The following is a 27,195-nucleotide window of genomic DNA, read 5'->3' as shown; positions in this document are numbered from 1 at the left end:
ACTAAGATTAATAATGTCAATGAGAATGAAAAGAGGGAAAAGGAAGGGGTTAAAATTAGAGGAAGAGAGAGAGTTTAAAAAAGAAAGAAGCTGTATTATGTGCATGTGCCAACTTCCCAAGATGATTGCAAAATGCATATACTGAAAATATGCACTAATAAAATTTTTAAAAATACATGATGCAGAAGTGGAAAGGGAAACAGCCACACACAGAAGGGGCTAAAGCTAGGGGCACTGTCACTGTACAACAGTGCGATGTTGAGAACTAGTCCAGTCATAGGAGCCCTAACCCTCCTAGAGGCACCATGAGCCCATTTATTGGATGGAGCTCCCGTGACCTGGTGACTTCTGCCAAGCTCCACTTCTTACTTGCTGTGCCCCCTCCATGTCTGCACACTGGGATCATGCTTCCTGCACAGGAAGCTCTGGAGGGCAAGCCATACCCAAGTCATAGCATTGGGAAAATGGTTGTGACATAAAGGAGGTAGGTGTCCCTCCTCATGGTTTTGTTGTTGTTGGTTGGTTGGGGTTTTGTTTTTTTGTTTGTTTTGGTGGAACTGGGGATTGAACTCAGGCCTTTGAACTTGCCAGGCAAGAACTTATTCAACTGAGCTATCTCCCCATCCCCCTCCTTCTGTTAAAGGAACTCGAGGTTGTTTTGTGGCATTGAAGGAACAAACAATAAAACGTTGGAAGCTGATCCAAGCTTAGAGTGTGGCAATTCACCAAAGTGCAATAATAATGTTCATCTGTCTTGTGTTATAATATAGAAGAAAGCAAACACTGTCCAAACCAGTTTGCTAAGTTTTTAGCTAAGAAATACGACTCTAATTCTCAATGTTTGAAATTACAAGATACTAGTACTTCATTGTTTTATCATGTACCTTTGCTTTTCTATCTATTAGCTGTAACTGAAAGTAAGAAAAAAAATGTTAACATTTTTGAGGTAAGGCTTCACTATATAGATGACCCTTACCTTGAACTCACTCTGTGGTACAGGCTGGCCTTGAACTCACAGCAGTCCTTCCTCAGCCTCCCAAGCACTGCGATTACTGGTGTGCGCCATCATTCCTGGCTGTGACCACATTTTCAGTGGTCATTTCTCCCACTGATTATCAAGATAGGTCTGTATTGCTTATGCTTGCACAAAGATTTTCATGGACCTACACTCCATGCATATCTCTATATTTATATATTTTACAGTAATTGTCATCGTGACAATTACTTAGATAAGGAAGTTGAGGCTTTAGAGGTTCTAAATCAACTTGTCCAAGATTACGGACTTAGTAGATAGAAGAGTTTCTATTTGAACCTACAGTACAGTCTGACTGTAAGACCTATCCTCCAAACAGTGTTGTCAGCCTGTTTCTTATGCAAGGCTGGCCATAAGCCAGTCTAAAATGGACTGTGTCTTGTTATGTTTATATGTTTAGCAGGTACCTATTATTTGATAAATGTACTATATTAGTACTTTTTGTATTATGATAAAAAACACCTGACTCTGGATAATTTGTATGCATTTCTTTTTGGTACCAGGATTAGAAATTAGGATCTTGTGCTTTCCAGGCAAATGCTTAAGCTTGCTGAGCTATCTCCCCAGCCCTCTATAACTTATAAAATAAAGTGGTTTATTGGGCTCATGATTCTGATGATTAGAGGCCCAAGCATATGGCAGCAGCATCGGAGAAGCACCCCCTCCATCACTTCCCACTGCAATCCAACATAGCTGGGAAGTGGAAAAGAAAAAGGCCATAGGCCCAAGGGACAAGATAGTGGGCATCACACTTTATAGTAACCTGCTCTTTTGAGAACTAACTAGTCCAAAGAAAAAACCTACATTATTTCCTTCCAAAGGTAGAGCTTCCTTGGCTAAATGACTTCCCACTAGGCCCTACTCTTAAAGGTTTGACCATCTCGCGCCACCCCCACCCTGGAGACCAAGCTTCCAGCATGTAACATTTGGGGGCCATGCCCTATCCAAACTGCAGCAGGCATGTTGATTGAAGTTTTTAATTTTTTAAATCTTTTATTTATTTGGTAGAAAGTCTCACTATACAGCTAAGATTATTAGTGATTCTCCTGTCACAGCCTTCCCAGTGCTAGGATTACAGCATGTACCACCACACCAGGTTTCAGGACTGGCTTGGAGCAGGGCCTGCACGGCATACAGTACCCAGGATCGAGCCTGGGTGCTTGCGCTTGCCAGGCAGGTGCTTAGACCGCCAAGCCAACCCTCCCCACCCTGAATGAAGATTTTTTAAAAACAGTAAATGAAGTAAAAGAAGACATGCAATGTGCAGGTCAGCCATTATATATGTGGTACAGAGTTTTATTCATGTTTGCTAAGAAACTTTTAGAGATGGTCATTCATTACATCAGAAGCCAAGTAAGAACATAAGCAATAAAAAATGAGAGTATCATACTCAGTTACATTCATACAGACATTCTACATGAGCAACTAGTCCCTGAGCGCTCTCAGAGACAATGGAGCACAAAAGCCCCGCAGAGATAGCCTCTGGTTCTCAGCCTTGAATACCACCTGTGCCTGTGCTGTCTGAGGAAGTCAGGAAAGTTTCTACCAAAGCTTTGAGCAAAAGTCCAAATAACCAAACTACAGCAGAGCTGTCTGCAAAGCACAAACCAGAGAAAAGTCAAGAAGATTTGCAGAGGTATAAAAATAGAGACGGGTCAGGCAGGAATATGGAGATGAGCATTCGTGGGCTGCAGGAGTGAGAACACGGTGTTATGTTTTGTTCTGTTCTGTTCTTTCAGCCACCACTTGCACTCAGGCAATAAAAATGAAAAAGCAAAAGAGAGATGGTAGGTAAAGAAATCAGCTTGAACAAGAGCAGGCTTAGCCTACCAGTCTTACTACGTTCATAGAAGGAAAGTCAAGTCACCTAGGAGAGAAGATTTGGGGCAAAAGAGAGCTCACTATATAGAATCTCTAAGAAATTTTCTCTGTGCCTCTGGCTGTCTTTGTCTTATATTTATCTCTGACTTTGTTTCTGTTTCTGTCTGTGTGTCACTGCTTATATTGAGAGAAGAGAGCCAAGGAGGTTAAGGGTTGGACATTTTGGGGTTCAGAGTGCTGACCATGAGTAGAGGGCAGGGAAAATGTACCAAACAATGCTGCATTGTTGGGGAGATATGTAAGTACTTTAGCAATTATTTTTGTTTGCTTCTTGCTTCTTTAAATTCAGTATTTTCTTAAAAATACATTACTGAGGCCCCAATATTCTTGCATTTTACTCATTTCATCTAAAATCATTCAAATAGTTCAAATTTGAAGGCAGAGATGTTACTGCTCATTGGGTAGCTGTTCCTATTATTTCCATATCTGATACACCTACAGTTTCTAGTTCTTTATTGATGATTAATTTTTGCGCTTTCTTCTGGTCACTGACCTTAGTAATATCTTTCTCACTCACTTTCCGTTTTGCATTTCTTCTTGGTTTCTCTGCACATCAGCACTTGGTGAGATGCTCTTGCTACACCTGAGGGGGTTACAGAGACCACCTACTGGGAAAAGCTGAAGGGGGACTTTTTCCAATGGATGCTATCATGATTTTCTTTCTTTGTGAAAGGGTAAACAAGCATCATTAGGATGACAAAAGTTTTGATATAGAAAGCATTGTTTTGCATAAAGGGAAAAATTAAGTTTTATGCATACAAGTGCTCTTGAAGTTTCATATATCTGAACCAATAAGAAGTATGTCCTTAATGAGTTGGTTAGTTCATACTTGGAGTTATCTCCAGTGACATGTAGGTAAGATCAGTCCTGATTTTCCAGTTATACATACTACCTGGTCCCTTTCTAGCCTCAATCCTAGGAAACCTATCCCTTTCTTGCATAAGATCCTCTGTTGAGTATTAAATTACAAAACACTTATGGATGAGGACCACCATGAATTCCTATTTTCGTCTCTCTACCTATTACAGTTTATAATAATATACCTATACGTATATGAGCATTTAATAAATATGAGTTAATGTTCCTTAAACATTGGAGAAGTTGGTCAATGTTTTAGTTTTTTAAAAAATATTATTAACCCATGTATAATGCTTTAGTTAAGATCAAAGAATTGTACAGCTTTGGGTAAAAACCATTGTGTTTAGGTTTTTGAGTTTTAAATTCAAGATGTGGTTTTTGGAGTGCCTTGTTTTCTGTGATGAAATAAAAGGTTTTTCCTTTATGTTAGTTTTGGTGTCCAAATTTTCAAAATTGTGTTTTATGGTTTCTCTTTGCTTTTGTTTAAAAATAAAGTGTTGGTAAGGGGGAGACAAAAAGAAACAAAACAGCAAACAAACAAACACAAAAGGCCACTTCGATTAAGCGTAGTTAGGGAGTTCAGTGAGGCATGGTTCATGCTGGTGCCAAGTGACGCTCACTAAAATTGCAGTAATTTCTGGTGCACTTGCCAATGTTTGTGTTATTTTTACTTTAAAGATGTAACAGATTGCTCCAAAATAAATAATTTAAGCCTAATATTTCAAAAGCATCCAAGTGCTTGCGTCTTTCACTTCTGGCTTCTCTTCTGGGACTGAACTGTGCCCAACAGAACCAACCCTTGTTTCCATATAGCTCTCCATTTGGAGGGATGTTTCCTGGCTTTGTTTTTCAAAGTTGAATCTATTTTTTTTTACCACCCTATTCCAAATGTCACAGATTGCATCATTGTTCAGTACTGAAGAAATAACTCCTTTAACTCAAGAAAGGAAAAAATAAACACAAGATGGCTGATCTTGTGGGAGGAAGGTTTAGAAGGGGCACAGAGAGAGCTCTAGAGTGAGAACATATCCAAAGTCTTATGGAAATCAATGATTTCTATACTGATTGGCATTTAGACTTCAAACCATGAACTGAGAGCCAAACGCCACACAGAACATTCTCATTATAACTTAAAACAGCTCTTTGTCTGGCTGCCTTCTCTGAATGTGGCCCCATGTTCAATCAATTAATGGATATCTCACCAGATTGTTTTTATAGTAGAACCCAGGAAAGAAGAAAGATCCATAATTTTAAAAGTCAATGGAAAATCCTGACAATATTCTAGACTTCCAAAATAAGTATGAGTTGCTTTTATTTTCAGAAAAAAAAAAAAAGAAAAACATATCTCCACAAAATCTAACAGCTTTTTGTCCTCATTAATGCAGGCCGCCATTGTGAAGTCCATCAGATGATTGGCAACTACATGTGGGATCCCAACACCAATAAGTCATTTGATATCGGTGTCAACAGAGACAGCCTGATGCCTCTCTGGTGGAATGGATCAGAGCCTCTGTGGGTCACTCTGACCAAGGCCAAAAGAAAGGTCTACATGTATTATTGGCCAGGTGAGTGTGTTGGCATCCAGCACCTTCCAGTCTTCCAAATAAAACACGATGGAGTCTTCAAGAGAAAGCAATGCTGAGCTCTTGTTTAAAGGTTATGCCATGATTTCTGAAGTGAGATCTTTATTTGAGAAAAGTCTTCAATATCTAATTTTTTTAACTCCCTAATGTGCCACATAGTATCATTCACTGTCTCCCTTGACTTGATAATACCACTGCAATATATCATGCTTTTTTCATGTGCAAAAGTTTAGATAAGTAGTAAACATCAATTACAATATGTTTGTTGACTTTTACAAAATAATTTGGTGTACCATTTCTATAGATATTTGAGCTCCCCTACAATATTAAAAAGAAAATTCAAAGACTCATAACTTTTTGGTAGTGCATTAAATGAAGTCCCTTTGTTTCAAGACTCCCCTTGTATATCCTAGATCACTAAGAAACGATATTATTTTACCTCCTTAAATGACAGAAATAGTCATGCAAACTTTCTTAGTTACTGTGAGAAGTCCTTAGAATACTTCCATCCTGGTAGTTAATATATTTAATTATGGATGAGATGATTCAATGCTAATAAAATAACCAATTTACCACTAGTGAAATTCACTCATTCAGTAAGTGGTAAGCAATTTGACTTTTCCATGCACATGGCTGAAAGCACTTTTCTCCTAATTTTTAACATTGTAAAACTGGTAATTGACATTATGGACTAAGAAGCATGGGGAAGCCTAGAAATGAAAAAAACAAAAACAAAAAACCAAACAAACCAGCAGCCTAGTAGGACATGGGGAGAAGTCACTAAGGGGATTTCAATGGCTTTGGCTGGAGTGGGATGACAGTTGAGGGAATTGTGAAAATGTGGTGGGCTATGGGGAAGGGAGGCCCTCATGGATAGAGAATGGAGAACAGGATGAGCAAGCAAGGTTGAAGCACAGATGGCCCACATGGAGGGCAAGAGCTTCAGCAGGAGCCTGGAGGAGGACGTCTGGAGGTGGCCACATGGAGAGCTGCTCAGGGCTTGCAGGGGTGTGCTCGCTAGCAGAGGAACATGGAACAGATGGAGACACAGAAAGCACCCACATCCAGGCTGTGATGGGAGCCACAGGAGCTGACACAGGACAGTGACAGCCATGTAGAGGGGAGCTCAGAAAGGCCAGATCAGGGTGCAGTGTCAAAACCCAGCAACAAGACACAGACTTGCTTTGCTAACAGAGTTAGTTTGAGGGGGGGACATTAGAAAGTCTGAAGATGCTTGGAGTTCTGTCCATAGCAGTCACCTAGATTGACATAAGAAGCTTTTGTGCAGGAAAAGGGTTTAGGAAGACTGTTCTATCTCAAAATTGAGACTCAGTTTCTCAGAATTGGATGCTAGACAAAGGATGCAAATCAGAGCTTGGGCCAGACTGATGAGACTTAACCGTAAGAACCAAACTCATGCCTGAGCCCATTGTGAGGAGCTCTAAACTCCAAAGATTTTGCTAAACTGCAAGTTCATTCTCAGAAGCATTATTATCAACAAATACAAGGGACTACATGTAGAGGCATGGGGGGGGGAAATAGGTTGGGCATATTGCATTAGCAACCAAACTCATTTTAGAGGACCACCAAGACAAATACCACCACAGTACCAGGAAGTCACCTTCCATCATACCTGGTTAGTGTTACCTGCTATATCTTAACTTAAATTCTTCTTACTTGAAGAGCACCTGCCCTAGTAATAACCCAACTCTTCACATGTCTTATCCATATATAATCAGTTGTCCATGTGATTTTCACAGCCATGGATGCCAATGCTGCAGCAAAATGGGGAGAATCCCAGAGAGGGAACATTGCCACATTCTAAGCTTCTCTCTGCAGTATTACAGAGCATAAGGCTTTCTCCCATTTTGGAGATCATGAGCTTATGTATTACGGAGAATCTAGTGAATCTCAAAAGCTAATTTGCATGTAAAATATCTCATTGCTTCTCCAACGAATTTCCTGAAGGGCAGGAAGAGGCCAATCACTTTCTTTGATTCACAGTTCAACAGCTAATGTGATGTGACAAAAAATGCCTTAAGACCAGCTACAGTGTTAACAATCAGGAGGAGAGAAGCTAAAATGTTAGCTTCCTAGAATTTGCACAGTGACCTAAATGAAGATTAGGTAAAGGTCTGGCTGTGTTGAAAACTTGATGCAAATTGGATGAGATTTTTCTTAGACACGGCCTAGACCTTCAAATCTGGATTCCCAAGTAACAGCTCTTTGAGAGTCAGTTGTTACTTCTTCCATCCCAGCCAACAGTGCCCTGCTAACTCATATTCCTCCTATTCCTGCTGGTTAATGATTTAGAGATTACTGGTTTAACCGCTGTCCTTTCTTCTCCACCTTGGTCACCTCCGGCCTCAGCCAACAATCCCGTGAGTGTTCATTTGCCTCTGTAACATTACATGAGGTACAGTGGCATTTCTTCCAAACACTACTTGATTTTATTTTTCTTCTTCAATACTACCCATCCTTTCCTACTCCCTGTGAGACATTGTGCAGACCTCTCAAATGAGGCCTGGAAAATTTTCATTGCTCCAATGAGCTGTGTTATGACACTTTGAGTCTCACCACTAAGTTAATATTTAGAAGAACAATTTAGAAAATGACAGTAGTTCAAATCTTCTTGTCAGGTAGATAAACCCTTAGACTGAAAAATTGATCAGTGGTGAAGAGTCCAACCTACCCACCTCGAACCTTGTTACATTTAATATTGTCAACAACCCCTTTAGATTTCCATCATATGATCATTGAGCAGCACAAGGAGAGCCAGAACTTAAGAAATGATCCCTGGCCCCTAGTTAGCCAGGAATACACGAGTAGGATCTAGTGTTCTCCTGCTAAGGATAAGAAATAAATGTACGTTCTTCTCTAAAGTTATTTCTCTATACCAGCTCTCAAGTTTTATGTCAAAGGAATAAGTCCCAATATTTACTTCATATTAGAAAACCAACAAAGTGGTGAAGGATTTCCTGAGGAAGAAGTAAAGAAATTGATGTGGATGTTAAGATATTGTATAGCAAGCATTTAAATTTCTTGGACTAGTAGTACCACCTTACATAATGGAAATGGTTTCCTAAGTTTATGCCTACACCTTTTATAAAATGTTCAAAAAAGAATAAAACTTAGTCATCTTTTAATAACCAGTGATTAAGACTCTTTGGTATTTCAATTCTATATCTTTCATCATCCATTTTGCAACCGTAACTCCCTACAACCAAATAGGAAGTCTTGAGTACAAACTACTCCTATGCCCCTGGAAAGGTGCTGGGTGTGGGCCTGAGCTTTTCTTCTGACCCTTTCCTGTCCAGTGCATGAGTTTAGACCAATAAGAACTCTTCTATGTACAGAAACACATGTTACCACCCATTTTCCCTCCCTCTCATTTCAGAACTGGACTGGGTGGGGCATTAACAGGTTAGGTGTCCAGTTCAGTTGCCCCTCCATTTTGTTATAATCGAGGAGAATTTTTCTGGGTAAGAGGAACATACAGATTACTGGTTAAAAATTATGAGTTATCCACAAATTCTTCCTCTTTCCAGCTGTGGTGGGGCTTTGACACCCTTCCTTTAGATGCAGACAGCCCAGACACAGGGAAAATTAGGAGCCTGTCGTCCATCACACAAATGTGTGAGTCAATGTCATACCTATGTCATTGCCTCTATACATAGGACATCAAATATCTGGATAAAATGTGGAAATTTTTCAAGCAGATATTTAACAATGCTCATAAAAAGTATCTGTATAATCAATAAATTTCTCAATAAAAGTCACCAATTTGGCATTAGACTTTAAGATTTATGTAATTTTAGAACTAAAAGAGGCCTTTATATATAATGTGCTGATTCCCAACATTTATAAATGAAACTCCTTAGGGAATGGAACAAAAGTACAGATCTGGGGCTGGGGGTGTAGCTCAGTGGTGCTTGCATAACAGGCATGAGGTGCTCAGTTCAATCTTTAACACTTCAAACAGAAAAAACCCTACAGGTCTCTTTTCCAGAAAAATACACCCACACACTACACTTACAGTTTGTACTTATGTAATACAAGAGCACACAAGATTAGGTTTACCAACTTAATTTTTGCTGTAGTAATACACATATACTTATAACACTTGATTGATTTGATTTTATATGAAGTAAAGGTGTTAACTCATCAAAGTATCAAATGCAACTTAAGTTCCTTTAATCAATATTTTCTGGCACAGGTAGGCTTGGGTCAAAATCTGTAAGACTCTAGGTTGCTATCACATTACATCATCTCCTTTGTCAGTAACTTTGGCAACCTCTGAATAGCTAATGTTTTCCTGTGTCAGCAGGAAAAGATTATAAATCCACATTTCATTGTGAGATTGTCTCAAAAACACTGACTTTCAAAATCATCTCACAGCATTTCTAGGCAGTAATCATTTCTGCTGTAGAAAAATTGAGAAGTGTGACCTCCCTAGACTGTTGGCTGCAGGAGCAATTCCTCCAGTTTTAAAAGTTTAGATAGCTGTCCAACCACATCCACTCTTCTTTTGCAAGATGGCTTCATAGGCAAAAGAGCTCCTAGTTCAATTTTTTTCCAGCATCACCCATTATGTTGATTACAAAGTCTTAAAGAGAAATCCAGGGATGAATTTCCATCTTCACAAATCATAAAAAATCAATTTCTTCACAAAACATCTTTAAAGAGAAGGACTCAACACATGGAGAGAAAACATTCTCTCAGACTTCCACAGAGGGCAAATTGGTCAAGCAATAGCTGTGACTCATCCACATGGCTGACACTTACATAAGAGCTACAAACTGAGGTGCAGGGTTTCAGGATAAATCCTGAGGGTACTTGACTGACCTTATCAGATACAAAAGTTACATTTCTTGTTATATAGGTCTTGCTTTATCTTGGTCTTAACAATCCAGCAGAAAAGTATAAAAATGAGCTATATAAAGTAAAGCCATATTAATATGCTGAGCTGTGAAAGGCTCAAGTCAACAACTTCTAATATTGCCAGTCTTATGGATAACGCACTACTATTATGGACTACTGGACTATATTGGATTGTTTTGCTGAATTCATGCACCTATAATATTTAAATAACAATGTAATACCCATCTCTGACAAAACCAAACAAAAAAAGGAGATACAAAGGAAGGACCATTTTGTATTTGTATATACAAAATAGTTAAGATAGATATATAGCTACTTTCTCTTAATTGAATGAGAAGAAAGATTTGGACTAATAGTACTTGGACAGGGTATCATGTCTGCATCTTGTACTATGAATAACCACTAAGAAGATAACAATATGTAATGTATTAATTATTGAAACTATCTTATTAATTAGTTTTGAAGCTGTCTCATTGCTATCTGTTTCTTGATAAAATTAGTTTTTAAAAAAGAGAAGGACTCAAGGCTGTGGAATGGGCTCTACTGGAAAAGATGCAGATTTTTCTCACCATGTACCTCTTCCCTGAGAACTCCAGTGAAGATAATCTAATGTTTACCCAAATGAATGTAAAAAACACAGTTAGGGAAGGTATAATACTGAAAAGATGAGTATGACATCATCCAATGAGGGTAAGGGCTTCATTTGAGAGGGCTACCAAATATTTCCCTGGAATATTTTCTGAGTTAACAATGAAAAGGATGCTGAAAAGATAACAATATGCAATGTATTAATTATCGAAAATGTGCTGTTAATCAGCTTGGAAAGTGTCTCATTGATATTTGTTTCTCAATAAAATAAAATAAAAATAATGAAGAGGATGAGAAGGTGAGAGAGTTGGAGTGCTGACAGAAAGGAGTATCAAAGTCAAGGAACTCTATTAGGGTCTGATAAATAATTAGGAGAAACATGGAAAGTTCAAGAAACCTAAAGAGGGGAGCAAGGGTGTGATATGAGTGAGGCAGAGAAGCTGAAGACAAGATAGGCACCCTGAGCCAAGCTGAAGAATATTTTCTGATGAGAGGAATGAGAAGTCATCAGAAGGTTTTAAGGAAGAAATGCCAGTATTGTAATGCATCTAAAAAAAACTTACTCTGGATGCAAAGTGGGGAATGGAGTGGAGGTATCACAACGATGAATAAAGGATGACTGAGGAGAAAGGAAACATTGTGTGAGCCCATGGCAGGGAGGAAAAGAGTTTATGGTAACACAGGTGATGAAAAGTGACTTCATTGGACATATTCTTAGGGATTAAAACTGGCAGGACTAGGGGATGGATGGGGTTTGGGCTTAAGGAATTAGCAGTGACAGACATGACCTTGGGTTTCTAGTTTACTGAACTCTATGGATAGTGGCTCCTAATGAAATTGGAGAAGCTAAAAGCGGAGCTACTTGGAAGCACAGAAACATTGACTCTGAGTTGGCGATTGGGGAGAATTATAAAGGTTCATGTGCATTTTGTTTGTTTGTATTTTTTTCTTACTTTTTGTAGCTAAGATACATTGATTATGTAGCAAGAAAGGCAATCTAGTTTGTTTCAACTAATGTTTAAACATTATAGACATTATTAGTCAACTCCTGAGAAAATGTGTATTTGCTTACTATTAACTATTATAAATAATCTAAAGATAATTTAAGGTATACAAGAAGATGTGTATAGGTTATATGCAAATAATATACCATCTTATGGAAGGGATTTAAGCATGTATTTTGATACTCAGGGAACTGCTAGAGTGGAAAGATGCCTAATGAAATTAGCTGGTTCAATTTAATTGATGCAAAATAAAAATTTTCCTAAAAACTAAAAAAAATTTTCCCTCCAAATTGCTTTATTCCAGATTGACTTTTAACTCAATTCATATTGCTTTGCATATTTGTGGATTAATCATTTGGCCTCATTGGTCAACAATGAGGGATATCCTAGCGTGCATCAGAGAACAGCTCCAGGAGGCTTTCCAGCTGAATTACCTGCCCTCAGCTTCCCAAGCCATGTCTCAGGGGACTATGTGTTAGAGAGGCAGGGGTTGAAGGCTGTGTCCAAAAAAGAAATTTGGAAACCAAGTAGCTATGCTTTCACTGTTACATTCATACTGACTCTTCTTCTGTAGCCCATATTCCTGATACATGGGATACTGACTGCATGTGCCACTTCCCTGCCACCAGGAAACTTACAGCCAAAACCATGGCCAGCTGGGTAAAGCAATCACATCCCAGTGTGACATGCACAGTGAAGACCAATCTTAGGGTTTTAGCACATCTTTTGTAGCTTTTGCTTTTAGGTGGTTCCCATCCTAAAATCAATAGAGTGCCTCCTCAGAAATGGAAAACAAAATGTCATTTGATTTAATGTTAAAAGAAGAAATAAAAGGAAAATGGGAAAGGACAGAAAGGGAGGGAGGAAAGCAAGGAGGGGAGAATAGTAAGGCAAGGTAATAGGAAGGTAGAAGAAGAAAAGTTGCAGAAAGGAGAGAAAGAGCAATGCAAGCATTCCTGAAGTCAGGTTATAGGTGACAAGGAATTTGAACAAGAGAACACTCTTACAGGCTCCCATTGCTGTGCCTACTGAGGCAGCTTGTGAGGGCCTAGGGCTCACCCTCCTCCTGGCAGCACCCAGCCCCATAGCTTGTGAACTCTCTTCTGCCCCATGGTTTACGCCACTCCTTCCCCCTCACATGATCAACAGATTTCCACTAGACCCTTTAACTCAATGCTGACAACTATAAAATATCCCATTCCAACAGTCCTTGATACCTCACTAATCTAAAGAAGCAGCTAACTTGGCTGCTGTAGCCTTTGGTAGGACATGGTGAGGAAGAAATGTTTGTGTTACAAAGTCAAACACCATCAAGGGATCCTGGCGATCTCTTCTTGGGCTGATTTTGGCACTTCAGCTGCTTTTCCAACTCATAAGCTTGTATGGAGTCCAGGTTCACTTTCACCAAGAGGGCCATCTGACTCAGAGCAGATGCTGATGTGGGAAGCTCTGAGCTCAATGACACGACAGCCCTGCTTTCTCCACTGGCTTTCTTTTTGAGAACAGGCACTGGGGCCTGACCTTCAGGCTCCCACAGTGCTCCAGTAAGACCCCTCTTCCTGCAATGGTCTTTCGGAGGACTCCATGGAAAAGGCTGCTCTCTACATCCTTCTTCTCCAGGTCTTTTAAACTAAAGAAATGGAAGTTTAGAGAATACACAAGCAGGAAGCAAGCAAACTGCATGGTTATCAGTGGTTTCCTGACTCCAAACCTCATGCAAGCTTCCTTGTGCTATCACTTTAGTTCTGGTAAAGTCTGGAACCAGCTTTGCACTGACCAGGCAGGCATTCAATAGTCCTCAGATTTGTGAACCCAAATCCAGAGCATACCCCAGGGATGTTGGAGGAAGAGGGGTATGATTTCAGCAACAATGATACCTCTCTGTCAGAAAAAATAGGTGCCAGAAGCTTTGGTTTCTGGCAGCAGAGTGCTGTCCTAAACCTGTTCTGCAAGGTCTAGCTTCCTGCTAGGTCGATGTCTTATTCTTCTGTTGATGTCAAACACCTCCTTGCGCAAGAACAGTATGAAGGCAGGGGATCACCCAGCCACTGCTAAGCCTTTCTTAGCCAAGTCTGTAGCCACCCACACTGAATGAAGCTTTTTTCATGCATTTCACTGTGATGGAACAGAGTGGTAGCACTTTAGTTCTGCTTAAACCCTTCACATGCAGAAAGCTGTCCTCTTCCCTGCCTGCTCTTGCTGTTGTCCTGACTATGACACTTCTAGCACCTCTCTGGAGCTCTTGAGGAACTATGGGCAAGGAAATTTAAAGAAAAGTTGGAACATGGGTTCTACATCTGCTCAGCCCTTCCAGCTGTGGTCCTTGGAGAGAATCACTTAAACGTTTTATGCTCCTGTTTTATCACCTGTCCAACAGGAATGATGATGTGCACCCTTCAGGCTTGTTGAACATGTTAAATAAGGTAATAGATATGTACAACATCTGACTAGAGTATAATTTTAAGAGTAATAATCGAGTCCTAGCTCAGGCCTGGTGAGTGTGTGGGAGTTTCCAGCTACCCTGAGCTGGTGGGACCTGCCGGTCCAAACCCAGGTGCAGCATAGGTGAGACCCTCTTTCAGCCCTTTGGGAGCCCCCCACCACTCTTCAGCACCCTTCCCCCCACTGCCTGCCCCACCAAGTAGGAATTTCTGCTGCATTCTGGGAACCCCCAGACCCAGTCCTAGCCCAGGCCCGGTGAGTGTGTGGGAGAGCTTCCTGCTACCCTGTGCCAGCGGGACCTGTTGGTCCCAGCCCAGGCACAGCGTGGGTGAGACCCTTTTCCATCCCCTTGGGATCCTCCCCACTCCTCAGCACCCCACCCCCACCTCGCACGCCACATGAGAATTTTTGCCGCGTTCCAGGGACCCCCAGATCCAGTCCTAGTCCATGCCTGGTGAGTGTGTGGGAGAGCTGCCTCTCCTCCCTACTCCAACTTGTCCCCTCCAGACTCAGCTCAGGCCTGGCATACAGGCCTGAGGTGAAACCCTGCAGCTGCAATCACTGCAGAGAGAGTAGGGGACAGAACCACCCAGCTTAGTCCAGGAGCAGAACATCTTGCCAGAGGGGCACAGAGGTTCACTCCCAAGGGTGGCAGCAGGAAGGAGCTGAGCACAGCAGCCAGACCCAAGCTAGGCACAGCTGGATAAATCCAACCTTTGTAGATCTGCACCTGAATTTCAGTAGGTGCTAAGGTTATAACTGCACCAAAGCTCTACAAGAGTAATAATCTATCTCCTGGCTTCATGTTCTACAAAGGAGGTTTAGCTTGCATCCATTTGAATGTATCACATGAGGTCACCTGAGGCAAAACTACAGCTGCAAGGTCACACCAGGAACACAAGTGCACATAGGCAGCAAAACTGAAGAGTGAAAAGCAAGTTCTGTTTTAAGTTGCAAAACAATTCTAGGATGGACCAGGAGAGGTAATAAGAGACAAGTGGTAGGCTTTCCAGGGAAGCGATGGATAAAAGGAGCCAGTGCATAAAGAAGAGAACAAGTCTTACTGCTTGATGCCTAGTGATCAGGACCAAGGAGCCAAGTACACCATGCACACGAAGCGTGCAGAGGTGCAGCTTCTTTTCTCCAGTTACTTGGCCATAGGATTGGCTGGTCTAGCAGAGCTGTCTCCCCTAGCTGCTTATCCAGGGACTACAGAGTGGTGGCTTTCAGGGTGTCTCAGTTGCTCTTCTCTCGTTGCTGGGACAACACCACCCAAAATGAAGGAAAGGAAGGTTTATTTAGCTCACAGTTACTGAAGGAAAGGAAGGTTTATTTAGCACACCCATAATCCCAGCAGTACCCAAACCCATAATCCCAGCCTTGGCCATGAATTCATCAACTCTAGAAGTCCCCGCCCCATGACTGCATGAGGCTTTGGGGGGACAACTAGACACAAACATAGCACAGGGCCACAAGCACAGCACTCATTCCTTGTCCCTGTGATTCCTGGGAATAGTTCAAAGCCACCTGAGAAGCTGGGAGACCAAAAGACTCCGGATATTGGAAACAGGATAATGTATAAGGACATGGTGATCTTACATTCTAATGTAGAGGATGAGAAAGAATCCCTCAGTAGGGGCTGGATTTCCATAAATCTAGGAGATCTCTGCAGAAAGGGGCTTGTAGGCATTTTACATCTTGGGCAGGAGCAGCCTACTGTGCACCAAATAGCAGGAAATCACCTCTGAAGAGAAGACTTTGGTCAGAAACACCATGTGATGCAGAAATCAAGATGTTCCTTTTGGGAGGAGCGTAGCCACTGAAGTCTTAGATGCTGCTACCAGCCACGGGACAGGGGACACCAGAGCTGTAATTTCATGGTGGTCATCTGTTCCTCACATGGTCCCACTAGGGAGGAGCTCAGTTCCTGAGCATGAGCCAGAGGTTTTTTCTGATCTAACACTAACTAGAAAATACTGAGATTAAAACCTTATCTTTGGGGGCCAGGGAGATGGCTCAGTGGATTAAGCGCTTCCCTGGCAAGTGTAAGGGTCTGAGTTCATTCCCTGGTTCTGCCAAAAAAATAAAATAAAATTAAATTAAATTAAAAAACCCTTATCTTTGGCCTCATTAATCAGAGACTCAGCATGAGTAAAGCATGATTTCCTTCTGATCTTAACTTTCTAGTCGTTATTTTTATGCTGAATAGGTCACTTTCAGTTGAGTTTTCAGAACCAGCTTTAATAGATGAGCTACTTCTCATGTAGTTTGTCTTCCCCAGCTTGCTTTCACCCCTGTACACAAGACCATTCTTCAGGAATACCCAGTGTCCCTGCTAGCCCATTTCTCCCCTCCTTTCACCAGAAGAGGGCCATCACCACAGGTCTCCTTGCCCCACAGGCCAGGCTCACCCTGGGGAAAGCATCTCTGTGATCAAAGGCTGTGCCTCCCCCCAAAGGCATGTTCCCACAAGCTCCTGTGCCTCAGATGTATTTTCCTGGAAAGGTTACACATTTCTATGAGAGTTAATTGGCTTAGCTGTTTTAATAAGCTCTCTTGAGACATGTATTCAACAGTTGCACACCTGTCTCACATCACGTAAAATGCAGCTCGCTAGAGTTATTGTTACAAGATGTGTCAAAGTTGGCAAGCAGGAGCTCCACTTGGAAGGGAGACCTGTGTTCCAGGGAGTACTCAGAAATGTGATTTTTTATGGGTTTAACTTGGTGGTCTTTGGAGAGAGTAGCCAGGAAAATAGTATGCATGGTGGAAAAGTGCTAGAGCGAGCCGGCAGGAAGACCTTGGGTCACTCAGGTCTCCCATCTGATGTCCTTGCCTTCTCAGCTGTGAAACAGCCAGGTTTGATGTATGGCTGCTGGCTATGGCTGTGAAAACTGTTAATTAGACAATCTGCAGGGGCATGCTTTATGTCATAGACATCATAGATTTGCATGTTTGTTTTGACAAGTTTTTTGGTTGATGGCAGTGAATTACGAAAAAATAAGTATATTAAAATAATGGTCTGATGGATAGAAGTTCAGTGTTTTGAAATTCCTTTCAAATTTTTATTTTGTGCAATGGCACCTAGGTAGAGTGGTGGCCCTTGGTAGTCCTTTAACATTTCCTCTGACTCTTGTATTTTCTACTCAGGATATATTCATTAGGTTGCAGGAAACAGCATGCAGTGGGAATGGCCAGCAGGAAGGCTGGCTGGAGACAAAAGCAAGAGCAGGTCTTGAGAAATGAAACCCAATTAACCCATCATTCCCTTCCAAGTTGGGAATGATGAGAAAACAAGACAGAGTGAAGGAAAAGCAAGCTCTCAAAGTTAGTACAAAGCCAGAGTCTTCCTCCCAGGGCAGCGCCTTTGTTACTCACTTCCTCGTGACTTCCTGAGGCAGATTCAGAAACCATGCTCTCCTCGAGTCTTACTTCTATCCACCACTAATGATCTCAGTGGACCAAATTCTGTGCTCTCAGAAGCCGTGGAAATGGCCCAGAGGCAACAGCATACAGGTTAAGCAATGCCCTCCCATATTGGCAGCCAGCCCATAATGGATCCAGGGGAAAGGCCCACAGACTCCTGATTAGAGAGCTACCTCGGGGACACACACAACAGGACTCCCTCCAGCCTGCTGATCTCTGTCAGATACAGGCTGAAGAAAACAAGGGAAAGCACCTACACAAATCCACTTGGGAATAATTAACTCTACTCTCTCTGAAGCTACCAATCCAATTTATTTCATACTGTGCTACATTGCCACTGTCATTCATTTCTTTCTGGCTTTCCTTAGCCACTCATTTATTCATTCTGGATTTTACCTTAGCAAAAAGGTGAAATACTTTTCCTTTTGAGAGTTCGCCCAGGAGACACCACCTGGACAGAGCAGAATGTACTTGCCCCAGCCTTTGTCTAGCTGGATACTCATCTGCCCTTTCTCGGGGCCATGAGGAGGTCTGTAGCTTCCATCCAAGGTGTCTTAGTTACTTTTTACTCATTGTTGGGCCAAATACCCGACACTCAAAATGAAGGAAGGAAAGGTTTATTTAGCTCACAATTACTGGAAGGTTCAGTCCATATTCCGCTGGCTCCAAGGCAAACAACAGCAGTTCATGAGGCAGAAAACAATGAAGAGCAGAGGAGGAGCAGCAGCCGCAGCGGCGTCCATCAAGCCTCTCTCTTCCTTCTACGCTGACTGCGAAGACCAGCGCTCCACAGTGAAGATCAGAGCTCCTCCAAAGTGGCGCGGCTGCCAAGACCACGCTCCTCAAAGACCTGAGACTTCTCCATGGAAGCAGGGCGGGGCCGCAGGAAACCAGGCAGGGCGGCTTCCTGCCTGTCTCAATTCCTGGGCCGTGCCCACATGCAGGGCGAGGCCCCCATGCTGAGAACTGTAGAGCTGATTCAGCCAAGTTGACACAATGTATCAACTAACATACAAGGTAATGGTATCTGGAACACTTGCATTCGGGGCATATCTGATGGAATTGAGGTAGACCCTTTCACCACACTGCCTGGCTTTCTGATTATTGGACTGTAAAATAAATTATGACACCTCATTGGCTCTGAGATGAAGTCTCTCTATGTCCTACTCTGAAGCCAAGGAGAATGCACTGCACCGCTGCTGGTCACCTCACTTCTCCTCCCTGACTCAGCACCACTGCACGCCTCTCTGCTTTGGGAGCCCCTACTGCCCCATCTAGCATAGAGGTCTTCAGGCTGGGTTCTCAAGGATATTGAAGGACAAGACAATTTTAAAGGAATAGTTTAATGGCCTCCAACTCTCATATTTATGGCTCAAATTTCCTGACTGAAAGTATACATACCCTTTCTTATCTTATTTAAGACATGTTAGCTCTCACCCGTGAAGCATCTCAGGAAGGTCTGTCCTCATGGCCTTGTTCAAAAAACCTCCAACACCAAACAGATGGACTGCTCAAAATATTGGTGTAAATGTTTGGAAGTTATTTAAGAAAATCTTAATGGATTTGTCAACTGAAATATTTTAAAATTTATGACTTTGGCATTCACTGTGTGAATTTTGTCATTCACAGGAGTTCAAAGAATTAAATGTCACTGGCACAAATGACTTTTAATTTCCATGTATTTATTTATATGAATAACTTAACACTTACGTTTAATGAATAGATTTTTGAATTTAACTCATTCATCCATGGATATATGAACTAATTTTGAAAAGCTGCTCCATTCCTTTCCTTAAGAAATATACTCCTAAACCAGGTACGATGGCCCGTGCCTGCGGCCCCAGCTATGCAGCAGGCTAACACAAAGGGATCACTGGGGCCTACCTGGACAATATAGCAAGAACATCACTTAAAAGAAAGAACAGGATGGGGGTATATTCACTTGTAAGAAGTTGTAAATCTTTTATATTTAAAAATCATTTATTAACATTGTGAGTTGTACTTGATATGATAAGAGGTTAAGCTGTTCTGAAATAATTTTGCTGTCTGGGACCTAGGAAGGCGGATGGGAGGTGTGTGTGCAGGCACACGCGAGAGGTCAGGGGCACGCCGAGACCTGGAGAAAGAGGTGTATTTGGAGTGGGCACCTTCCTCTACTCCAGTCGAAAGCTGATCTCAAAAGCAGCATCTGAGCAGCTAAGTAGCTACACTGCACTTGTGGCAGAAACAGGATCGGGAAAGGACAAAAAGTGAATTTCATGGCCTGCCAAGAAGAGAGCCAGTACACAACCTATACTTTCCAATGGAACAGTAAAGAACAACATGTTAGGAAAAGAATGAGCTAGAAATAACAAAAATGAATGATTCTTAGAGACAAAGCTGAGTTTTGAATCATTTTAATCCCTAAATAAATCTATTCCGGGGGGGAGGTAGGCTGTCCATAGCCTGAATGCTCATTATAAGCAAAGCATATGCTTTCTAGAAGATAACAACATACGGAATACCAAATAATTTATAATTTTCCATATTCAACACATATCTCATTCAATTAAAAAACCCAAAATATCAGAAAACAAGGCCTGTACAAGAAAGTAAAGAGAAATACAGCAAAAAAAAAAAAAAAAAAAAAAAAAAATCTTATTCCATTTTTTCTTCACAGGGTGTGGGAGTCCAGGCTGAAACTCTTAGTAGAATAGGCGCTTGCCTGGCAAGCGCAAGGTCCTGAGTTCAATCTCTGGTACCAAAAAAAAAAAAAAAAAAAAATTCAAAGCCATGGATGATTTAGATAGGAGACATGCACTTTAAAAGAGCCATGAAGCCAGGAGTGGTGGTGTATCCTGTAGTCGCAGAACATGGGAGGCTGAGTTAAGAGGATTTCCATGAATTCCAGAGCAGCTTGAGCTCCATTATGGGTTCAAATCCAGCCAGAACTGCATAGTAAAACCCTGTCTAAATTAATCAATAAATCGAGGAAGAAAGCATGCAAGCAAATAAGCTCTTAGTAAATTAGAGTATTTTGAAAAAAGATCATAGGACCTAGGATAGAATGGCGCAGCTTAGCTATAGAGAGTGGAAAAGCTGAAAAGGGCCGACAAGATTGTAGGAACCACATAGGACATGATGGGAAAGGACACAGAAGGAGAGGACAGAAACAGTATCTTGGAGATAATGAATCATAATTTTCCAAAGCAAAGTGATATCAAACCATGTATCCAAAAAGCATTATGCACTCCAGTAAGGAATAGAATAACTTTCAGAACTGAAATCCAAAGACAGTGAAAGGAAGCTTAGAAGTAGCAAGAGAAAATTGTTGAGAGGGACAACAATACATCTAACAGCTGACTTTCCAGCAGGGATAATAGACTCTAGGAAGATAATGGAATACCTTTGAAGTGATAACAGGGGACAATTATTAGCCTAAACTTTTAAACTATTAAAAATATCCTTCAGAGCGGAGGCATAAGACATTTTCTGTAACTGGATAGATACTAAGATAACATACTGCCACCAGGTCTAAAGGAAATATTAAATTTTTCAGGTGTAAGGAAAATAATCTCAGATGAAACTTAAAAGATGGAAGAAAGAGTGAAGAGCAAGACGAAGTGTGATAGATAGCTAAACACAATGTTGTAATAATTATACTCCAATGAAATGTTATATATTAAAAGCTATACATGAATATAGTGATAGTCATAAATAAAAATACAAAACAACTGAAGCACAAAAGAGGTATAAATTGTATAACTCATTCAAAAGTTAAGGTACTGAGCCAGGCATGGTGGTGCATACTTATAAACCCAGCTACTCAGTAGGCTGAGGCAGGAGAATAGAGAGTTTGAAGCCTACCTTCCTGGGCAACTTAGGCCCTGTCTCAAAATAAAACAAAATTATTAAAATAAAGTAAACTTATAAAAAGACCTTTTCATGAACTTCAATAATTGTAGGCAATAATTGCAAACTGATTCCTGCAATATATAAATGAAGTAATGCATACCAACTACATTTGATTACAGGAATAGAAAACAAGTTTAACATTTAAAATCAATCAATGTAACTCATAACAATGATAGAATAAAAGAGAAAAATCATGTGATTATCTCAACAAATACGTAATAAGGATTTGATAAGACTTAACAACCAATCATAACACTTTTAGTAAACAAAGCTAGAATTTGCTAGGGTATACTTGGATAACTAACACTATATATGAAAATTAACACTAGGAAATTCCTAGTTTAATATAGATTTAAGGAAAAAATATTTTTAGTGATAACTTTCCAACTTCCAATATAGCAGTGAAAACAGAAACTGCCATTGTAAGAATTTATCATTGTCCATTTTTTCTAAGCAGACAAAGCAAAACAGATGTTACATCTTTTTCTCACATATGGGATGTTTAAGAAAAGCACAGAGACAGTGTTGCCATGAAAGTAAAAGTAGAACTAACAGAGAAGGACAAGAGAGGCAGAAGGAAACAAATGGGGAAAAGTCAAAGGAGGTAATGGAAGGGTGGGAATACACAAATGCATGAATCTGCCAAAATGATATCTATTCACCAGTTTTAGTAGTCACTACTAATATGCACTAATAACATTTTGAATAAAATAAAAAGCTGTCTACCTTGAAATGAAAAAAAGCCATGTGATGTATGTATTTGTCTGCAGTGTGTTGCCTGCATAAAGTTCTTGACATCCACCACTTAAGGGAATAAGGGCTCGTTTTGGCTCATGATTTCAGCTCCATGGCTGACTGGCTTCATGGCAGAAATGTTACGGAAGAAGGAACAATGAGAACAGCTGCTCACCTCGTGGCCAGCAGGAAGTGGTGGCCAGCAGGAAGTGGTGCTCAGAGGGAGAGCCATCAGGAGAGACAAGAACACACCTTGTATTTTACACCCTCTGTCGGTTATTTTCTCCAATGTGGCCGATGATCTAATTACCTTCCAAAAGCTCACCTCCAAACACAAAAGCCACTTGGAAGACATTGTTCTCTAAATCATAACAATATATAGCTTGTGGAGCATTTAGAGTCATTCACTTCTGGAGTAAAGCCGTAAGAACTCAGGTGAGAAGTACTGATACACAGCTGCACCACAGTTGTACTGAGGAAAGTAGAAGGGGTGTGTCATGTCTGAAAAAATGTACATTCTATGATAATAAGAAAAAAAATTCAGCCTCTATTACATCCAGCCTTTTGATACTATCATTCACATCTTCTATATCTCCATTCTTTACATTGTAGCTGTTATTATTTTTCCACCAACCCGACACTCTTACACTGTAATTTCAAGCTTTTGAAGCTTTTCACATGTATTTTAAAACTCATGCATTTAGCCTTCTCCTTTTTATGTTTTCAGTATTAAAACATATTTCTTAGTATTTTCTCAGTATTTTCCCTTCTTCACTTTCATGCGCTTCAACATTTGATCAGTTCTTATGCTTTGTCTTTCTTCTGTTATGACTTGATAGATATGCATAAAATTTTTCTTCTGTGTATTCACATCCTTCAAATCAATGTCTAGAAGGGAACACTGTATAATGGCCATCCCTTCTTTTGTTCTTCCCCACTCCTCTTTAAATATTGAAATAATTTAGAACTAAGGATTCATATTATTACATTTAAAACGTTAAATAGGCACCTTGTGTTTTAATAAAATATTTTCCCATAGCTTCTGCAATATTTTTTTATTTTGGGCTAAACTTTCTTTTACCAATTCATTATTAAACACTGTTTAATCATAAAACCTCATTGTACAGTTTCTGGGTTCCTTATTTTCACATACTTCTCAGTAAACTTCAGTGAATATTAATAGTAGATAAAACATAAATTCTATCTGAGATTACAGAAACTGTTGACCTTTTAAAATAATAACTATAGTTTTAGAGTCAGGAAGAACTAGATTGAAACCTTGGCTCCTCCTGGTGCCTGCCCTGACTTTTAGAAAAATATTTGCAACTCTCTTGAGTCAGTTCCTTAAGTATACAGTGGTGGTGGTATCAACTACATTACACAATTTATAAGGATTAAATCAACAAAAATATATGAGCACCAATTATTGTGCCAGGTACACAGTACCCAATTAGTAATAAATCATTATTAATCTGTATATAAAATCATTTTTAATATTGCTTACATCTTAATATCATATTATGCTCATTATAAATATTCAATTAAGCTATTTTTAGTTTTTAGACATAATTTATAGACAATTTAATGGATAAATCATTACAGTACAGTAGAGTGCAGTCTTATAGGTGTATTTTCATACACCTATATAACTATCGCCCAAATCAAAATAAAGTACTTTTCATCACTACTGCTCCTTCAAGTCAATTACTTCTCACCCCCAGAGGCAAATGCTTTCTGATTTGTATTGTCACAGATTAGATTTGTTTATTCTCAGACTCCATATAAATGGAATGCACCATATATAGTTTTTTGAGATTGTCTTCTTTTGTTTAACATAATATTAAAAAAGATACACTATTTTGTAGCATGCATCAGAGATTTTTAAACTATGGTATAGTATCTCATGGAATGAATATATCAAAATTTGTTTTCCCAATACCTTATTTATGGATATTTGGGTCATTTCTAGTTCAGAGCTATTATGGCCAAAGTTACTGTGAATATTCCTACAGAAGTCTTTTTGTGGATACATTTTCATTTCTCTTGTGTAAATACTAAAGAATAGAATTGATGTCTCATTGGGCAGATGTGTATTTAGCTTTAATAGCATGCCACTGAACAAATTTATGAAATGACCACACAATTTAACTGACCCACAAACAAATTATAGCTGTTACTCATCTTTACTATCACTGATATTTTATAGGATCTACTTTAATATATAACCTTATCAACTTGCCTGTACTCAGTGTTGCATGTATAGCTTTTTTTCTCCATTCCTTTTAGAAAAGCAATGTGTTTACACTTCTCTTGTAGACATGTCAGTCTTGTTTTTGAACCAGTTTGACCATCTCTGCCTTTTAAATAAAGTGTTTAGTCAATTTACTTTTTGTCATAATTATTGATACAGTTGGACTCAAGTCTATCATCTTCATTATTTGTCTTGCTTTTAGCTCTCTGTTTCCCTTTCTTGATCTTCTTTCCCATTAATTGGGTACTGTACACTTAGACTTGTATTTTACCTTCTCTTATTTCAGATTTTGGAGGCTTTTCCCTCATTACTCTGTATCATCTGCCATGTTTGTTTTATTTATTTATTTATTTATTTATTTTTAAGGTTTTCTTATGTATTTGATGCAGGGTCTCACTACACAGCTCAGACTTGTAGTGATCCTCCTGCTTTCAGCCTCCCCAGTGCTGGGATTACGGTGTGTGCCACCACACCAAGTTTCAATTGCTGTCTCAGCACCCCCGGGGGTGGAGCCGGTGCAGCATGTGTTGCCAGGAGCCAGCCCCATTCCCTGTGCTTGCCTAGGCAGATGCTTACTCTGATGAGCTATCTCACCAGACCTATTAATTTATTCATTTCCTACCTTGGATTGCATACCAGATAGACTACAGAATGGGGTAAACAGTACTTTTCTGTGTATCAGGACGCCCGAAAGTTTGTTTGGCTTGCTTTAGTGTGTGACTTGCTTTATTGCAGTGGTCTGGAACTAAACTTGCTATATCTCTGAAGTACACTTGTATAATTATTTAAAATAAAAATTCCATCACAGTGTAATAAAGACTGTACTTTGCCACATATTGCCTCTACCTTTACTGCACAATTTTACATGTTATTAATCAATAAAAAACACTTTGCACACTACTTGAAACCAAGGCAAGAATAAATTTCTCAGGTTAGCTGTATTACTATGCCAATAATGAATCCAAATTCATTATAATCAAATAGAAGTATTCAAAGAATATATATTTATTAACAAACATACTGTTGATTATACAAAAACATTTATCATTTGATACTGTATTAATGTGCAAATACCAAAAAGGCATGCTAGTTCTTTATCTAAAAAGTCATGGCTGGGCTGGAGAGATAGCTCAGTAGCATAAGCAACTGCCTGGTAAGCACAAGGTTCTGAGTTCAATCCCCAGTCCAAAAAAAAAAAGGAAAAATAAATAAAAATAAAAATAGAAAGTCATGACCAACATTCCATCGCATGAAAACTACATCCATGTACTAGAAGTGTTGGAGTATAAGGCTCTTAATTTTTTTCAAAGGATGTGATATCTTATTTTTGATGCTAAGTAATAGGTGGATACAGAGGAAATACTTTTGAAAGAATAATCAAAATTTACAAATAATCTTTGATAGATAAAACACAGGTATCTATGGTAATATACCCACTCAAGATTCCATTGGCATTTCTTACAATAATAAATATTTTCCAGAAGCTAAAAGCAACACTTATTCACGGGTCAGATGGCCCTTTGTTCTACCCCACTGACAAGAGAACTACCTTCCTTTAGTGTTTTCAGTTTTCCTAGATGGATCTTGTTTTCCTGAACCCTAGAGAAGACAGTCAAAGGTGGAGTTTCCCACAGGGCACTCTAGCCTTGCAAAGCTATGCCCGAGGAAGGGATTATTCCCGGACAGCTGCCCCTCCATCGTTTACAATCAGCTGGAACCAGCTGGCAGAGGTAACCAGGAGTGAGATCCGTGTGCTTCCTGACAAGAGCCTCCTTCCTCCCACACACCCTACTTGGTCCACTTTTACTCCTTTCCACTGGGAAGTCATCTTCCCTGAGCTACAAGAAAGAGAAACATCTGATCTCCTGACATGCCTTGCCTGGCATTTCATGGTTTGAGCAGTTTTTCACACATGCATGATTGTTTCAAGGTTCTTGGAATTTTTGCTTCTGCTGCTCTTTTTGCCTGGCATACCCCTTACCTTTCTGTGCCTCTTTCACCAGACTTGACTCTGGGATGTTCCAGGAGGAGACCCTGACTGATTCATTTTTGTTTCCACTATGTCTGAACACAGCGACTAGCTCAGAGGAGGTGCCAAATAAATATTTACTCGACTAATGTAAACTGAGACTGACTCACCCGTCCCGCGCTGTGTCATGATATATGGCCGTGTCACTTCCTCAAGGTGACTACTTCTGCTTGTCTAAGCTGAGTATATCACAACTGACTGCCTTTGATTCTTTTACTGTTTTGGGAGAGGCAGGGTTATGGCTCAAAATCCTTTCTTAAAATTAACTTTTTTTTCTTGCTAATTGAGTGGAACATGCATAAGCAGAGTTAGTCTTATAGTATCAGAAGATAATAAAATATTTCTTTTGTAACTGTCTCACTAATCAGATAGTGTCCAATATTAATTTTGTAATAGGCAAAGGCATAACAGAGACTTAGTTAAGAAAAATCTCTAGGCTCCAGCCCCACCCCCGGGTGTGCTGAGCTGGCATGCTGAGCCGGTGACCAAGTCCGGGCATGGTGTCACATGTCTGTAATTCCAGTGCTGGGGAGGCTGAAGACAGAAGGATCACTATGAGTCTGAGCTGCAGAGTGAGACCTTGTACAAAA

At 40.1% G+C, this 27,195-nt stretch overlaps 1 protein-coding gene across 1 annotated transcript in view; it reads left to right on the top strand.

The window, feature by feature from the left end:
- Enpp6 (ectonucleotide pyrophosphatase/phosphodiesterase 6) overlaps nt 1–27,195 on the top strand; it is a 120,261-nt gene that overhangs the window by 58,541 nt on the left and 34,525 nt on the right. The window contains exon 2 of the mRNA XM_004639774.3: nt 5,158–5,337. Within this exon, the coding sequence (XP_004639831.2) occupies nt 5,158–5,337 (180 nt within the window). The remainder of the gene's footprint in view (nt 1–5,157; nt 5,338–27,195) is intronic.

This window comes from Octodon degus, unplaced genomic scaffold (genome assembly GCF_000260255.1).
Source record: "Octodon degus isolate 3935 unplaced genomic scaffold, OctDeg1.0 scaffold00114, whole genome shotgun sequence".
Classification (NCBI taxonomy): domain Eukaryota; kingdom Metazoa; phylum Chordata; class Mammalia; order Rodentia; family Octodontidae; genus Octodon; species Octodon degus.
Note: the sequence above shows the minus strand (reverse complement) of the source record. Positions and strands in the feature narration are given on the sequence as shown.